Raw genomic sequence first — 17,451 nt, forward strand, 5'->3', positions numbered from 1 at the left:
ATTTATAGAATATTAGAAATGCTTAAACTGCTCTTTACAGAAAATTGGTAGAGAAGTTAAATGGTCTTGATGGGGTTTTGTTTCAGAGTTTTGTAGATAACATCCTTCTAGATGTGAGGCTAATCAATATGATTGTATTCATAATTAAAGCTCTCTTCAGACCAAAATAGTAAAGTTAGAACATCCTTTATTTCAGAAGTCCACAACCAGTAGTGGAATTCAGGGCAAGGATAGTTTTTATAATGGAATTCTTTGGATCGTGATCAGAGATTGGAATCATTTCTCAGTTACAAGAATTATAAAGCCATTGAATAAAAAATTGGGGTTTAATGCAAAATTGGTTTTTTTGCTTATAAAAGATAAATAGTTATGATTATAACTATTTGGACTTCATTGTATACATGTAACATAGAAAATGAAATTCCTGATGTTTATTATACTATAAATACTGTTTTATAATATTTTCAACCTTAATGGTATTGTACATCTTTCCACATCAGTACAGTAGAGTCTATCTTACTCTCTTGAGTAAGAGTAAGTTTACATTATTCCATTGTATGAGCTATTTATTTTGGCAAAATTTAGTCACTTGCTCTTTGGAAAAATAATCAGAAGTGGAAGGGATCAGGAGGGTAATCGTTCAAGTACAATACGTGATTTTTCCCCTCTTCATAACAACAGCATTGAGGGAATCTGCCCTTGCACAAGGATTATATCACTACATGGGCCTGAGTATTTTTCCTTTTTATGAAAGATTTCAGACATCTTCTGGTAGATAGAAGAATATAAGAATTTCCACGTCCGTCAACCTAAATTCAAGTTTGATTTCAGAACTTACCATGAGTGTCTTTTTTTTCTTTTCCTTCTCCCCTACCTTTGCTTCTGAATTAATTTAAAGCAGATAATGGCTGTTTCACTATATAGTCACAATGCCATTACCAGTCCAGACTACATTAATAATAACTCCTTGGTGTAGTCTAGTAACTAATCCGTAAGTCAGATTGCTATGATGGCCTCTAGGGCAACTTTTTGCATTTGTATTGTTTGAGTCTGGATCTAAACAAGGTCCATGCATCACATGTGAGTTACGTCTCGTATCTCCTTGAACATAGAGTGGTCCTCCCTCTTGCCTCTCCTTTTCTATTTGTAGTACCACTGCCTTGCTGAAGAAGTTAATCTGGTAGGATGCCCTACATTTTTGAATTATCGGAGTGTTTACACGTGGTGTCATTTACATTTTGCATTTTCTGCAAACGTAAGTTAGTTCTGACTAGAGTGAGATGTGACATCTGGCAGGGATACCTCAGAAGTGCTGGGTGTTTCATACTGTGTCCCGTCAGGAGGCACGTCGTGTCTCGTTTCACCTTTAGTGATCAGTACGTCCAGGGGATGACCGCATGATTCTCCTTGGTAGAGTTTCCCCTCAACCTTTGTACCGGTGATTCTCAACCAGGGGTGACGTTTGCCCTTTAGGGGATCTTTGATGATGTCTCAGGACATTTTTGGTTGTTGCTCCTGGAGGGAGATGGTGTTAGTGACATCAGGTAGAGGCCCGGGATGCAGTTTACCATCCCACAGCGCATAGGACCGTTCCTCAGCAAAGACTGATCTGATCCCGAGCGTCAGTAGAGCCAGTGTTGAAAACCCTACTTAAATTCATTGTTTCATCCATTTATAGAGCGTGTTTTGTTTTGTTTTAATTTCTTAATGTTTATTTTTGAGAGAGAAACAGAGTGCAAGCTGGGGAGGGGCAGAGAGAGACAAGGAGACACAGAAACTGAAGCAGGCTCCAGGCTCTGAGCTTTCAGCACAGAGCTTGACGTGGGACTCGAACTCACAGGACTGCGAGATCATGACCCGAGCCGAAGTCGGACACTCAGCTGACTGAGCCACCCAGACAGCCCTCATCCATGGAGATTGTTACCTCAATCTCTTCATTCATTAGGGGATACAAAAATGATGATTTTGAAATTCTGTTAATCTAAGGAAGAAGTTTCTCATTAACCAGGGCTGTTTGTTTACCCTGAAATACAGTTTGTACAGAAAAGGCAGGATAAATGCTTACTATTTCTTTAAGTACTAATTTTCAGAGTAAGGAGCTGGTACTCAGGGACTTAAAATGGTTTATAGTAAGGTCTTTTGTAGGTGAGCAGGATAGGAACTCATGAAGTTTTATGAGTGTGTGTTTACTTAATGTGTTTCGTTCATTCATTTTCATTGTTTTTTTGATGTTCAAAATGTTATTTTTTACTAATGAAAACCCCTTCATTTAGTCTGACAAATCCCCTTTAGACTATGATAGCTTCCTCTGTTTCCGGCACGAGATGAACTAGGCTCATCTTACGTATTTCCTGCCCCAGACCTGGAACCGGCCACTGCTCCAAAGGGAATATTTAGGTTCTTAGTTCTAAATTTAAATAAAGAAACCATCAGCTTTGTTTCTGATTAGTAAGGAAATCGTTTAATACTTTAAAAAGAAGAGCATACTTTTGAGAATATTTGAAAACGTACCATGAGATTTTTTAAAAAAATTACACAACTAAACGTATTTTGAAAATCGTAGCGTTTGAACAGATACAGGTGGCTGTCGTATAGTTCAGCCTGCTTTGTCATCATGGATCTTGTCGTAATTGACCACAGTGGTCTTCAGCTGAAGCTTGCCTAGCAGGTGACCCGTTCGCTTTTGTGCTCTTTACGATTTGTTAATCTTACTCCCTTTGTGTCTCCAGACCTTGAAGTCGTCACCGGCATCCCAGCTGAGGTGCCGCACATCAGAGAGACCGTGATGCGGGCAGGGCGCCATCTGGGCCTCCAGCTCGCAAGCCCGTCCGGGACAGCTGCGTCGGCGCTCTGTTACATCGGCAGGACTAACCAGCTGGCCGTGGGCTTTTCCGATGGCTATCTAGCTCTGTGGAATATGAAAAGCATGAAAAGAGAGTAAGTACAACTTTTTTCTCGTTTGTTCATTGGTAGCTGCTTTCTGAATATAGCTTGTACTCAGGTATTACTATTTTAAAATTAGTGTAAAGAGAAAAAGGTAGGATAGGTGACCAGTTGAGTGTGAATAATTTCTTACTGCATGAAATCACAGCTTGATATAAAGGAATGATTTAGCACGTGAATTTAGGTCGAGTCTTTTGGTGTATATTTAAAAAATATTTCAGTTATTATGTGCCATTTGCTAGTAAAACACCACTCTGTAAAGGTAAACGATATATTTACGGGGTGCGAATTCTGTCCAGAGTACTTTCCTTATAACCACACGTGTAAAGCTAATGGTAGAAGTTCTTGGTTGACAGAAAAACAGAGTTTTGTTTTTTTTTTTTAATTTTTTTTTTTTTTTATTTATTTTTGGGACAGAGAGAGACAGAGCATGAATGGGGGAGGGTCAGAGAGAGAAGGAGACACAGAATCCGAAACAGGCTCCAGGCTCCGAGCTGTCAGCACAGAGCCCGATGCGGGGCTCGAACTCAGGGACCGCGAGATCATGACCTGAGCCGAAGTCGGCCGCTAAACCGACTGAGCACCCAGGCGCCCCAACAGAGACTTTTTTAAAATCAACGTTAAAAGATACCATGTTTTGAAATTTTTATCCTGTTTAAATTTCCCTCAGTTGTATCGATACTTTTTAAATTGGTATTTTTGGCGTTCAGATTGTTGAAGGCACGTGGCTGGCTCAGGCAGTAGGGCGTGCAGCTCTTAATCTTGAGGTTGTGAGTTTGAGCCCCACGTTGGGTGTGGAGATTATTTAAAAAAAAAAAAAATTCATAAAAAGTCCTTAAAATGCTGTGGAATTGACCCTTTTTTGAGGGAAGTAGCCCTTTACTGAGGAAGGTAGCAAATAGACATTACAGACTTCTAGTCTGTATAGAGAGTTAAGTGGATGCCCATTTTTCTCCCAAGTTGTTAATTTGGTATTTTTTCATTTTTTTTCAAGGCCTATTGGAATATTTTCTTGAGTAATTTATCTTGCCAAAAAGTCAACAGTAGTCACTCTTCCAAACTTTCTGTTCCGTTATTCTCACCAAGAAATTGGTACCTACCGGGCTCTTCTTGGTAATCAGTGTATGCTCTATGCAACGTTTGAAGCGGACGAGAAAAGAGAGGAGGAAACTAACGAGGTTCTCTCATCTCAAACCAGGCCCTTTGCTCACTGTTGCGTTCTTTGATAATATCAGAGAATGACAAGCCCTTGAAGTAACTTCCGTCCTTGCACCTCCTCAGAGCCCTTTCTTTTGGTCTGGGTTTTGCAAGGTACCCGTGATGAGGCGGTGGTGCTGTCGCCTGGTGGCCCCCGCGGGAAGGCCACCTTGGCTCTCTGCGCGGAGAACCTTTTCCCAGCTCTTGTCTTTGAATTGCTCCCGAGAGCCTGGAGGATCGGCCTCTCTGGCTCTTCCCCAGCGCCGGCCAGCCTCTCGGGGCTGATTTCTAGGTGCTTTACGGGAGCCCCTCGGGCTCTCGCCGCCCCGGTGTCGCGATGGGGAAACTGGCCCGGGGCGAGCAGCCGAGGTGACGTGCTGAGTCGGGGTTTCAGCGCCCACGGCTGCCTCCCTGGGGAGCAGCACACGGTGGCACTCGCGGGGCTGGAAGGTGCCCTTGTAGTGGTTTTAGCCCTTCCAGCGCCGCGCCCACGGTCGGCCGTGACCCGGTACGCCCTGTGTATCTTTGAAGATGAGACGATTGCGTGAACGGCAGTTGCTCTAACCCGAGATTGTCCCAAGACCCCTGATTCTTTCTTCAGGAAACCACCGGTTAACAGTATGACGCAGACCACTTTTTGTGCCTGTTGTAGGTACTACACTCAGTTGGAAGGTGGACGAGTTCCCGTGTACGCACTTACTTTTCAAGAGCCGGAGAACGACCCTCGTAATTGCTGTTACCTGTGGGCTGTTCAGTCTACACAGGACAGGTAAGCGTGAGACGTGTTTTTAAAAACATTTGCCAGCGATGCGGCAGCAGTTAATTTCTATTGGAAAGTTTCGTAGTACGTTGTCTCCGTTCGGTGCAAATGACATAGTTCAGTGGATTAGCAAGTGGTGGTTGAAATGATCTTGAAGGTGAAGGGATTGTTTCCAGGTGGTTGAGTGAGTTCTGAGGTGGTGGTAAGGACACTGTGCTCGTCTGTCTGCCTGCCGTACCCGGGAGTGAGCCAGTGCGCTGAGTAGGCAACGGCCTCGCTGCCTTACACCGGGGTTTGCGGCCTCCCGTGTTCTCACGTCCCACCATCTTTCTCTGTTGTGTGTGCCTCTCGTTTTTATCGACCCCGACTCTGTTCTCTGGTCCTCCTGTTTGCCTGGCCCAGTGTACTCCTAGCATTCATTTGGTTAGTTTTCACTCTGTCACAGGGTCTAACTTTGTCCCAAGTATAGCTTATGAGAAACCTTGCAGCTGTATTCCATCCGTTCAGCTTGCTCATTTCCAGGGTTAGAGTGGCAGAAGTATTGATTTCCTTGTCTTTTTCCTTGATGTTTCATTCCTTCTTGGATGATCGATGAAACAGTCAAGCTTGTGGGATAAAGCCCATGACGGTGGTGACCCGTTGTTCCCGGTACTTTCTCCCAAGTCCATCCCACCTTGGGCTCTAGGTACCTGAATTGGGGTCTCTTGGGGTTTTTGTATTAGACATCCCCACTTCGTGGTTTTGTCTTACCTTCTTACTCTGTGGTAAGTGATGGAAACGAAGAATTAATTTGCCACTTTTGTAATTTGTCCATCCTGAAAAAATAGTGAAATGAAAGTACAGAGACCGCTATTGGGCTCTCCCTCACGGGGTCCGGTCTGTGTTTCCATCCATCTGAGTGCAGTGGGGGCGGCAGCAGTTTGATGGGTTCACAGTCTTCTGGGCTGTTCAAGCAGGGCTCTGGGGGATGGGGAATGCAAGGGGACTGTCATCTAAATGATCGTTGTATTTATTTTTCCTCCTAGGATTGTCTCTTAGGATGAGTTTGGTTATTATTCTTTAAAAATTTTTTTAACATTCATTTTTGGGAGAGAAAGAGAGAGCATGAGTGAGTGGGGAGGGGCAGAGAGAGAGGGAGACACAGAATCCGAAGCAGGCTCCAGGCTCTGAGCTGTCAGTACAGAGCCCAACGCAGGGCTTGAATTCACAGACCAAGAGATCATGATCCAAGCTGAAGTTGGATGCTTAACCAACTGAGCCACCCAGGCACCCTGACTTATTATTCTTTATGTGGATTTTTTTATTTTGCTTTTTCTAAATTTCCCACACTAAGGTCTAGAGTGTTTTCCTCTTATTTTGGAACTTGGTGAATAAGTCTGCGTTCTTTTTTACCATACCACTCTTGATTCTTGTAGTATTATCAGTAGGTGATGCCCCCTCTGTTCTTATAATCAGGAAGCTGTGTGAATATTCTCTGCTCCTGATTTTCTTGTGTAAAATCCTCATGAACTGTATGCACTTCCCTGAGTCCTTTTTTGACGTAGTTTTCAGACCTCTATAGTTGACTCTTCTACTCACCCCCACCCCACCCCCACCGTCAAAAATCCACCTATAACTTTTGACTCCCCCAGAACTACACTACTAATAGCTTACTGTTGACCAGAAGCCTTACTGATAATATCAACAGTCAATTAGCACATATTTTGTGTGTTATATGTGTTACATACTGTATTCTGGTACCAGTGTCTAATTTTTGGCTTAATTTTTCCAGTATACCTATGCTGTGTGGTTCATCTACGTTTTTTTCAAATTGTCACAGATCTCCAAAAAATCTCCCTTTGTATTTATTGAAAACAATCTGTGTGCAGATTGAAAACAATCTGTGTGCAATCTGCACAGTTCAAACCCATGTTGTTAGAGGGTCAACTGCATTTGCACTTGAAGCACAAATGAATCACACTTTAAAATGTGGGCAGAATATACTGTTTTCTGTTTCTCTTAGAGTGATGCCCTGCATTTACTTACCTTGATTACCCACAACACACTGAGTAACACATGGGAATAACTCTCTAGTGACTTTTAAACCACTGTCTAGTAGTCTGTTCCTTTAATAGGACAGGGTTAATTTATTTGGTAATTTGGATTATTTGTTCCTACATGATTTACTTTGCATTTGTCAGTATTACTGATGTGAGATATTTTTGAGAATGGTATTTTTGTGGTCTTCTGGTCTTTGACTTAATCGGTCGTGGGCCTCTTTGAGAATCTGGTGAAGGCTGTGATATATATTCGTATGTGTGTGTGATATGACTTAAAGCAGGATTCCTGACCTGAGGTCTGTGGGGAGACAAAGAGCAGTCTGTGAGCTCCCGTTGTAAACAGGATTATTTACATTTGTTTATGCGTGTATGAGTATTACATACGCTCTGTGTGTAGAGGTGTTGTTTGTACGTGTGTGATTTGTGTGCGTATACGTGTATCATTTATATGTGTGTACATGTGTGTCTTTTTTCTGTATTGTTCACATACACATATAAACAGATAGAAATAATCTTGTTTACAACTCATGGGAGCTCACAGACTGCTCGTCGTCTCCCCGCAGACCTCAGGTCAGGAATCCTGCTTTAAGCCATTCTTAGGCTACTCTCTCACTTTACGAAGGTGTGTGATTAATTTAACAAAGGCTCTTCTTCCATCCCCTGGTCATGGACTTTACCAACATCTTACTGGTATTATAAGTAGGTGAAAATAATACAAATTTAGATTGAAAGTCTAAATCGGAAGGACAGATGGTATGGTCCTTCCTTTTTGCCCCCAGAGTGATTACTTAAACAGGGTAAAAAAGGGAAGAGAAGAATCACTGTGGAGTGACTGTGCCACCATGGGATGACACGGGCGTAGGTCTTAGCTGTTGCCACAGAGCTCATCGATTATGATAAAAGCCACGTTAATTTTGTAATATGGAAAATTGAATGGAAAAACTGTCCGGTGTCCCTTTAATGGTGGTTGTATCCAGTTTATCCTGTTCAGTATTTGGTCTTTTCGAGGTTATTTGTCTTTGTTTCACATCTGCGTGTTTATTCATTCAACATAATTATCGAGCATTTACTATGTGCTGGTGACAGTTGGAGATATGTAGCGATGCATAACCAATAAATCTCTGTTCTTCTAGATGTTATATTTCAGTGAGTATATTTCGTAAGTATATGAGTGCGCATATTTAACATAATTTCAGGTAGTGATGTTAAATACAAAAAAATAAAGCTGGGAGAGGAAATACAGAATGTGTGTGATGTAGGGAACTGCTATTTCAGATTGTGTAGTTAGGGAGATGTGGACGAAGTGGGTTGGGACAGGGAGGGAGGAGAGCCATGGGAAGATCTGCAGGAAAGATTGCAAAGACCTTAGAAAAACGTCACAAGGAAAAGCAACAAGAGCAGGAAAGGGTAGAACGCAGAGCCGTCACGGGCGAGGTCAGAAAAGTAGAACTGGTCTCTAAAGGGCCATTGGAGGTCAGGATAATGTGACTATTTGAGTTTGGTCTGGCTGTACCAGACCAATGAAATCTCTTTCTGGTGGTAGGGTCTATCTAAGCATTAGTAGTTTTTCAAAACTCCTCTGGTGATTCTAATAATAAGCAACCAAGGTAGAGAACCACTAGCCCAGAGTGAGACTAGCTAGAGAAAAGAAGAAGCTGGGAAGCCTTCTGCGCTCAGAGATGATTGAAGGTTGGGAAGCAGGGGGCAGAACTGCCGGCAGAGGACTACGGGTAGTGTAGTGTGGGGACCATTAAGACAGTGTGGTATCCTTGGAAGCCAGGTAAAGTAGGCGTTCTAAGAAAGATGGGCCCGAGAGAAGAAGAATTCAAATTCAGACAGTATGGAAGTCTGTGCTCTTAACATTTACTGCGTGCTGTACTTGAGCAGTGCACAGCTGGTTCGGTATCTGCTTTATGTCCTTACCGTGTAGCCCTCCTGCTGTGGTACAGGGCAACCCCGTCATTTCAGCCAGAAGCCTCCCAGGATGGAGGGAGAGACCAGGAAGGAGGAGCAGAGGACGTGCTGTCCCGTGCCGAGGGCTTTCTGTGGTTGCTGTGGGATAGTTCTGTTTACATCTGTTGCCTGGAACTTGGGCCTTCTGCACCCAGCCGCAAAGGAGGCTGGGAAATGTGGCATATTTTAAGCAGCCATGTGCCTAACGAACACTTCCCTATGAAAGAAGGGCAGAGGGAATGTTGACCCAACAGCTGTAGTCTCCGCCACGTAAGGGGTCACCTAAAGTTTGCAAATCACATCAGTTTGAGCTAATTAGAATTAGTTAAAAATAAAAATCGGGTGCCTGGGTCGTTCAGTCAGTTAAGCGTCCCACTTAGGCTCAGGTCATGATCTCGCGGTTCGTGAGTTCGAGCCCCACGTCGGGCTCTGTGCTGACAGCTCGGAGCCCGGAGCCTGCTTCGGATTCTGTGTCTCCCTCTCTTCTCTCTGCTCTGCTCTCCGCCACTCACTCTATCCTCCTCCGCTCACGCTCTGTCTCTCTCAAAAGTAAATAAAAGATTTAAAAAAATTTTTTCTAATAAAAATAAAAATCAGTTATTGTTTCAGAGGACTGCATTTTGTGAAAACGACCAAGTAAAAGTAAGTTCTTCACATTGACCTTAGTTTTGTCCCGTGCAGCGTTGCATACTGGACAGTAAGAGATGCTTAATGTATGAATGTGATATTTAGCGTTTCTTCTCAGTTAATCTCTGTTTCTTCCAGTGAAGGGGACGTTTTGAGTTTACACCTGCTTCAGCTGGCCTTTGGTGATAGAAAGTGTTTGGCATCGGGACAAATCTTGTATGAGGTAAATGGTACTGGGGATACGGGTTCGTTATTACCACTTTGTCACTGTTTTGCCTTTTTTAGTCTTTGTCTAAAGATATTAACATATCGAAAAGTTATTCTTCTAGTCAAGTGAATAATGTATTCATAATATAACAGAAAGAGTGTTAGAGTAGGGATCACAAGACTAGCTGTTTTACCCGGGTAGCACTCTTAACTTCCCCAGGTATCGCTGTCCTCTAAAATGAGATTAGACAAGACTCCTCTTGTGACCTGATTGGTACCAGAGAAAAACAGCTCCACCATGTTGCACTAATACCAAAGCAATAAGCCATGAGATGACTTTATAAACGGTCTCAGGGCGCCGGCCTGGCTCAATTAGTAGAGCACGCGACTCTTGATCTCGGGGTTGTGAGTTCAGGCCCCACGTTGGGTGTAGAGATTACCTAAAAATAAAATCTTAAAAAAATAAATAAAAATTTTTTTAAATGTTTATTTTGGAGAGAGAGAGCAAGTGAGGAGGGGGCGGGGGTGGAGAGAGAGGGGGACAGAGGATCCAAAGTGGGCTCTGCGCTGGTAGCAGCCAGCCCGATGCGGGGCTCGAACTCACAGACCGTGAGATCGTGACCTGAAGTTGGACGCTCAACTGACTCGGCCACCCGGGCGCCCCAAAATTAAAAACAAATTTTTTTTTAAATGGTCTTGCCACTTAACAATTGTAAACGCGGGTAAACGCATTGGACTTTCAGATGACTGTTTTTCCAGTTGAGTTCTAGAGGAAGAAGGGCCGTGCTGCTGACAGCAGTGTGGTCAACCCTCGCGTTCCTTTCTGTGGAACAGGCTTTCTTAACCTCGTGTTTGAGGATACGTGGACGGGCTTTAAAGAATCCACGAAGTGTCTGAATTCTGTGTGGCATTTTTGTCATCAGTGGATGTTCTGGGGAGAAAGTCTCATAGCTTTTGTTAGATTCTTACAGACATTGATGGGCAAAAACAAAGTGAAGAGCTGCTCTAGAGCGAGAATTGCGCTGAGAACACAGGAACACGTTTGCCGGCCTGGGGCGTGTCTGTGTGTAATTTTGCTGGTTAGTCCAGTTTACACTGCAGCCCAGGGTACAGGGTTCCCACGTTTGGTAACGGCTTTAGATTTGTTGGTGACTATTTTCGAGACACTAAATTTAGCCTCGTGTGTCGTGTGCTATGTAAAATTTCAGAGCCCTTTTCAGTGATTTGTTCTCTTTATTCTTTAACTTTTTGTGTTTCCTTCGTATTGTGTGAAAAATGTTTCAATTTGGAGAACGTTTATTTTTTATTTTTTAAAGTTTATTCTGAGAAAGAGTGGGAGGGGCAGAGAGAGAGGGAGAAAGAGAGAATCCCAAGCAGACTCCGTACTGTCAGCACAGAGCCTGATGTGGGGCTTGAACTCACGGACCGTGAGAGCATGACCTGAGCCAAACCAAGAGTCGGCTGCTTAACTGACCGAACCACCCAGGCGTCCCAGATTTGGAGAATTCTTAACTTCTGAATGACTTTTTGCCTAGAATTCTATTAAGATTTGCGTACGTTTTATCTTTCAGGGGCTAGAGTACTGTGAAGAGAGATACACACTGGACCTCACGGGTGGCATGTTTCCTTTGAGGGGACAGACTAGTAATACCAAGCTGTTGGGCTGCCAGAGTATAGAGAAATTTCGATATCATGGCGACAGAGAGGAAGGTATGAGTGAAGGTCAGTTAAAAAGTGCTCTTAATATATATCATGTGCAATGCCTGATTTTAAGATTTATCTTGACGTAAGATTTATGACAGTTACTGCTTTTTAGAGTTCATACTCCTGGCAGTTAACAAATTGAGATACTAATTATGGAAATTTATTTAGGTCTGTCTGAGCTCCTAGGTGTTTCTTACTCTCCACATTGCCGTACGGAACTCAAGAATGGAGTAGATTCGGAGACCCTTAATGAAGGAGCCTTGTATTTTCGTCCACCTCTCTCTAAATGGACAAAAATGGCCTCTGGTTCTGACCAGAATGAAGAGGCTGTGAATAATGCTTCCCTCTGTGTATTTTTGAGACCTGCCTTGGATGCCTTTAATTTTTCTGTTTCCTTTCGTGTCCTCCCTTCTTCCTGGTAAACAAGCCTTGCTTAGTCACGGTTGCAGAGGGTTTAGAATCCAGCGCGGATTCGGATCCCAGCTGTGTCACTAGTTGTGACCTTTGACAAATTATGTAACATTTCTGAGCCTCCCTCTCCCCATCCGTGAGTGGAATAATACAGTCGTACGTTCTGCAGCAGGCAGTCGGGAGGATTGATTGGGACCGTGGGAGGGGTTCGTGCAGTCCCAGGAATTGCACTAGGGCCGTATTTGTGTCGGCGGTCTTACTGGGGTTCATCCTCAGGGGCACTTCATCCGTCCTGAGCGTGTCTTCTTTTCTTGTCCCACGTCTGTAGGGGGTCCAGTCATCACATCGAGCTACAAATGCCCCAAGCAGAGCTCTCCACCTCTTCTCACTGTCCCCGCCCCTCTTCCGCTTTGTTTCCTGTTTGTTGGGTCTCAGACGTTTGCTTCTTTCTCTCCTGTTGTTTTCTCTCACTTTGTTTCTGACTTTCCATCCCACAGCCACCATCCAAGTCCTTGTCTTTCCTCCCGTTACCGTACGGCTGGCTCAGTCCTTCTCAGCTAGAATTCCTCTGAGGAATTAAGCCCAGCGCCTAGGCCGCCCGTCGTGGCTATTGAGATTCTCTGGCACTGTGTTCCGTTGTTGGGACAATACTCACCCAAGTCATTTTCTGCTTTCTACCTCCACTGCATCAAAGTTGCCAAAGCGTTAAGTGAGAATAAGCCAGGATAGAACTCTTCTGATGCGTACTTCTTAATAAGATCTTCTTGAAATAGGAAAACAGTTAAGATACAAGTGAATGTCACTCTCCTTACAGAATGAACGATAGAAGTGTGCTCTGATATATCAAATAGCAGTTGAGACTCCTTAATTTGTGAGAAAACGTTGCTGAGATTTTATTCGGGGTAATTTTACTTGGCAATGATTTATTCCATTTTTTAAAACTACGTGCTTTTCTTTCAGCGCTGTCTCCTGACACCAGTGTTTCAGTCTTTACCTGGCAGGTGAATGTATATGGACAAGGGAAGCCTTCTGTGTACCTGGGGCTTTTTGACATAAATCGTTGGTATCATGCGCAAATGCCAGACTCGCTAAGGTATGGTTTCTCTCTCTTTTTCTCTTTCTCGTATTTGTATGTGTAGCCGCTCGGTGACTTAATGGTTTTGTAAAATTTTCTTGTAGATCAGGAGAGTATCTGCATAGTTGCTCCTATTTTGCATTGTGGTCACTGGATTCTGTCGTGAGTAAGGCTTCCCCACACTACATCTTGGATGTGCTGGTGCACGAGAGAAGCTTGAGTCGAGGAGTGCCTCCCTCGTTCCCACCTCCTGAGCAGTTTTTTAGCCCAAGTACTTACAATTTTGGTATGTATTTCCTTAACATGACCTTTCAAGAAAAATCACACGTGTCTGCGTGTTGGTGCGAAATACGTATATGTATAGTACGCGTGTGCATATACATATGGTACATATACAGTGTGTGGTATGCACGTGTACGTAATTACCTGCTCATGTCTCATTACCGATAGTTAATATATGGGCAGCTGAGGAAATTCATTTGATACGTACATGAGAAATTTAATACTTAGATGTTTTATAAAGAAAGTATCACTATTTTGAATTTGTTAGAAAAGATAACTATTACTTACGGTGCGGCTTGGTATCTTGCCAGGATAGGAGAATTATTTTATTTATTTATTTTTTAAAGTTTATTTATTTTGTGAGAGTATGCATATGCAGTCAGGGGAGGGGCAGAGAGAGGGAGAGAGAGAATACCAGGCAGGCTCCGTGCTGCTAAGAGCCCAACGTGGCCCACGGACCGCGAGATCATGACCGGAGCCGAAATCGAGAGTCAGACACTTAACCAACTGAGCCACCCGGGCGCCCCGTTTTTAAATTTATTATAGGCAATGATTTTGATAACCTTGCCTACCAGCCTCTTGTTAGGATAAATTTTGTTGTATTAGTGCCATCTAAAAATCTAATATGTGAGCGGATACTTTTTCATCTTTTTTTTTTAGATGCCACTTGTTTATTAAACTCAGGAATCGTTCGTATAACTTGTAATGGCTTTCACAAGGAGGTAGGTGGCAACTAACACTGGACAGAGTGTGTCTGATCGGGCTAAAGTCAGGTCGTGGATGTCAGCTGCATTTAGTGTTAATTGTACAGACTGTCGTTTCAACTCAAGTGGTAGGTCCCGCTAGGTTTGTGATGTTGGCAGCCAGTGCCATTAGTTACCGACAGCCTGTTCTGGCAATGTGCCAGAAGAGGTATTGGGTTGTTTTTAGCAGCTTTGTGTGGATGTCGGCCACTTGAACCTTAAGGAGAATAGTGAAGTAGGTCAGTGCCTTAACCACATCCCTTTTTGTCCATCCTCTTAATTCTCCTCTTTCTCCTCAGGAAGCTTATGAATAAATGAAGTAACGCAAAGAAGGTACCTAGGACAGTGCCTGGCAGAGTGGGCGATGACTGATGTTGAAAAATACTTTTCTGGGGAAACACAAAATGGCAGATTTTTAAATGGATAATCAGCTAGATGTGCATGAATGCCGTATTTATACTTGATATTAGATCCTTTTACATCAGATCAGGAGGAACAAACTGCCGGGGGCAGTGAGGGGGCCTGGGCGGGGGGGTGTTCATTTAGATCTGTCACCAAGTCTGTCAGCTTTAGGGAAGGAATAGGGTTATCTTTCATAAAAAGAAAAAGTGACCTACAATGCCCTCATCAGTAATATTATTTATGACTAATAAGCATTGGTTTAGCTCAAGAACCTTATAAACCCTGTTCCTTGCCAGAAGTGTAAAAATGGAGTCTTTTGCAATTTCCATTCAGCGTCTTTTAGTCTTATTCAGAATATTAAGTGTAAACTAAGGTGATTAGCTTATTAATTATTCTTAAATTTGATTAAGTTGTGTATTTTTTGACGTTTATTAATCGATCTTTACAGACTTTGACTTTTTTAAAGAAATCAGGACCATCTCTCAGTGAATTCATACCTGATGGTTATAATCGATGTCTTATGGCTGGCCTTCTGTCACCAAGACTTGTTGATATTCAGCCTTCCAACTTAACTCAGGTGAGGTGATTTCTAACTCTTGTTTATTTTGGGTCATAGATTATTAGCTTCTATTGTAATAAAAGTCTACTAGATCATTTCTGCGAAGGTAGGTTAGGTGATGTAATGCTCACGCTGCATGATCAGTAGCTGTGGTCTTGGCTGTGGCTTACGTCACATACTCCCAGGACTCATTAGTCGTAACTCGGCCCCGGGTTCACTTAGCTGTATAGGAGGACATGGGACAGGAGGCACCCCATGGCGGCCTCAGGCTTGTCCTGAGGGGAAGCTGTTAAAACAGACTGGGGGCCATTTTCTGGCCCCTGTGAGAACAGCACTGGTGCAAGAGCGTGAGCCCAGGTGAGTCAGGGATTGAAACTGCCTTTCCCTGCCAAATGCTCCAGCTTGGTGATAGCAGAGAGCTGTTCGTCATCCTCAAGGGCTTGGGTGCTCTAAGTGCTCCATTTAGTGTTTTCTATGATTATTTTAAACCTGGTATTCCAACTCATTTGGGTATTTTTTCCCCAACTATATAAATAATACGTGAATAATTTGAATTTAGAAAATTGGCTAAAGTGTATAGAGGCAAATAAATATTGACATTTTGTTGACCATTCCTAGAACAGGCCAGATGACACTGTATTCTTCAGTGATGCATATATAGAGGGAAAACAAAAAGAAAAGCAAGAAAATGATTCCTTCAGAAGGCAGGGGAGCGGTAGTGGTCACCGTGGGAGATGGTAGGGGGAGGTGGGACTTGCTTCTGATCAGGGAGGAGGAGAGGGAGGTTTCCAGTGGGCTGGCAGTCGCCTCCGTCTAGACCTGGGTCATGGTCTGGGTCATCATCTGTTCGTGTATATGGTTATGAGGACTTTTTAACTTGTAGCCTTCTCTTCGTATATCTCTTTACATATCCTTTAGTATACATGCAGTATACAAATTTCATGATGTGTATGCAATTTCATATTATTGGCTGATCATTAGTTACATATTTATAGGTTTTACCGTTTTTTACTGGGCTGTCTATAGAAATTCTTTATGAAATACACATTTACCCTTTTTGTCAGAAATTTTACAGGTATTTCCCCTGCTGTTTTCTTCTCGATTGTCTTACAGTGTCTTTTGCTACATACAAATTAATATTTTTGTGGTCAAATGTATTTTATAGCTCTGGCTTAAAAAAAAAATCTTCCTAACACTTAAAATGTCTCTTTAACATTTAAAGCTTTAATTCATCTTTGTGTATCAAATCACAAAGATATGATTTTTTTCTTTTTTTCCCAGATGATGTTTACTCTAGCTGTCCTATACCACTTATGAAACAGAACACAGAATGTCCTTTTCGCATGCTACTGAAATACCACATTTATTTGATTTCCTATGTCTGCATGTACTGGGTTTTGTTTCTGGGTTTTAATTTTGTCCTATTCATTTCATTTATTTCTATGCCATTTTAATATACTGCTTTAATACTTGCTAATGCAGCCCTTTTTTTTCTGTAATTTTTGGTCAATTCATAGGCAGTTTTTTGTATTAGTTATAAGATGATTTTATCCAGTACCTCCATTGGAATTCTTTTTGGAAATTTATTATATTCGCATACTAAATTTAGAGAGAATTGACATCTTTATCAGATCCAAGTCTAAATAGTGCATCTTCCCATTTATCCACGGTTTGTTTTACATCTATGAGCAAGAGTTTATGGTTATTTTCCTACGGACTTCTTTCTGTTTTCATCCATAAGTGTTCTCTAGTTTTGCTCATTGTGAGTAGAACCTTTTTCCTATATTCATTTCCAAATGGTTGTTGCTAGCACATAAAAATGCAATTGACTTTTGTGTCTTCACTTAATAACTACTTAACTGAATTAGAATCTCTTAGATTTTCAAGGTACACAGTCAGCAGCAAATCTAGACTCCATTTCTTTTCCCACTCTTGTTTATTTTCTCATACTTGGTAGAACCTCCACAGACTGGGAAAATAATGGTACCAGCAGACATTCTTGTTTTGTCCCTGATTGTAACGTAAATGCTTTAGTGAGTCTCCTTTTAGAATTGTGCTTTTCTTCATTTGGGGGGAACCTTTATCATATCGTAGCCCCCTGTATCCCTGTGTAACTCATCTGTTTATTCATGCAATTCGTTGTTAAAAGAACGGATGAATGAAATTCATCGAGTTCTTTGATATTAAACGTGACTTACGATATTTTAAGTAACAGATTTATTAAGACATAACTCCTATACTTTACGTCACCTGTTTAAAGTGGCTAATTTAGTGGTTTTGAATAAGTTCCTGGAATTGTGCGCCCGGCCCCACATTCAGTTTTAGAACATTTTTGTCGCCTCCACAAAAACCCCCATACTGTTTCCTTGCCCTCCGTCCCCCAGCCTTTGATAACCGTTGATCCGCTTTCTGTCTTTGCAGACTTACTTATTCTAGAAACTTCACATTTGTATGAATTTCAGGTTCACTGTGTGGTAGCAGACACTAGTACTTCGTCCTGTTTGATGTCTGTACAGGATTGTGCCACATTTTGTCCATCCATTCTTTAG

General features: G+C 42.4%; 1 protein-coding gene across 5 annotated transcripts in view; it reads left to right on the forward strand.

Annotated features, from left to right (window-relative positions):
• Positions 1-17,451, forward strand: part of AHCTF1 (AT-hook containing transcription factor 1) — a 78,163-nt gene that overhangs the window by 20,881 nt on the left and 39,831 nt on the right. For 4 of the 5 annotated variants that reach the window (XM_042976626.1, XM_042976628.1, XM_007076948.3 and 1 more), the window contains 8 exons: positions 2,730-2,937; positions 4,793-4,909; positions 9,658-9,742; positions 11,298-11,448; positions 12,802-12,934; positions 13,021-13,202; positions 13,859-13,920; positions 14,792-14,920. In XM_042976626.1, coding sequence (XP_042832560.1) covers positions 2,730-2,937; positions 4,793-4,909; positions 9,658-9,742; positions 11,298-11,448; positions 12,802-12,934; positions 13,021-13,202; positions 13,859-13,920; positions 14,792-14,920 — 1,067 coding nt within the window. The remainder of the gene's footprint in view (positions 1-2,729; positions 2,938-4,792; positions 4,910-9,657; positions 9,743-11,297; positions 11,449-12,801; positions 12,935-13,020; positions 13,203-13,858; positions 13,921-14,791; positions 14,921-17,451) is intronic. The other variant, XM_042976629.1, reaches the window with a different exon arrangement.

The sequence above is a fragment of the Panthera tigris genome, chromosome F3 (genome assembly GCF_018350195.1).
Source record: "Panthera tigris isolate Pti1 chromosome F3, P.tigris_Pti1_mat1.1, whole genome shotgun sequence".
Classification (NCBI taxonomy): domain Eukaryota; kingdom Metazoa; phylum Chordata; class Mammalia; order Carnivora; family Felidae; genus Panthera; species Panthera tigris.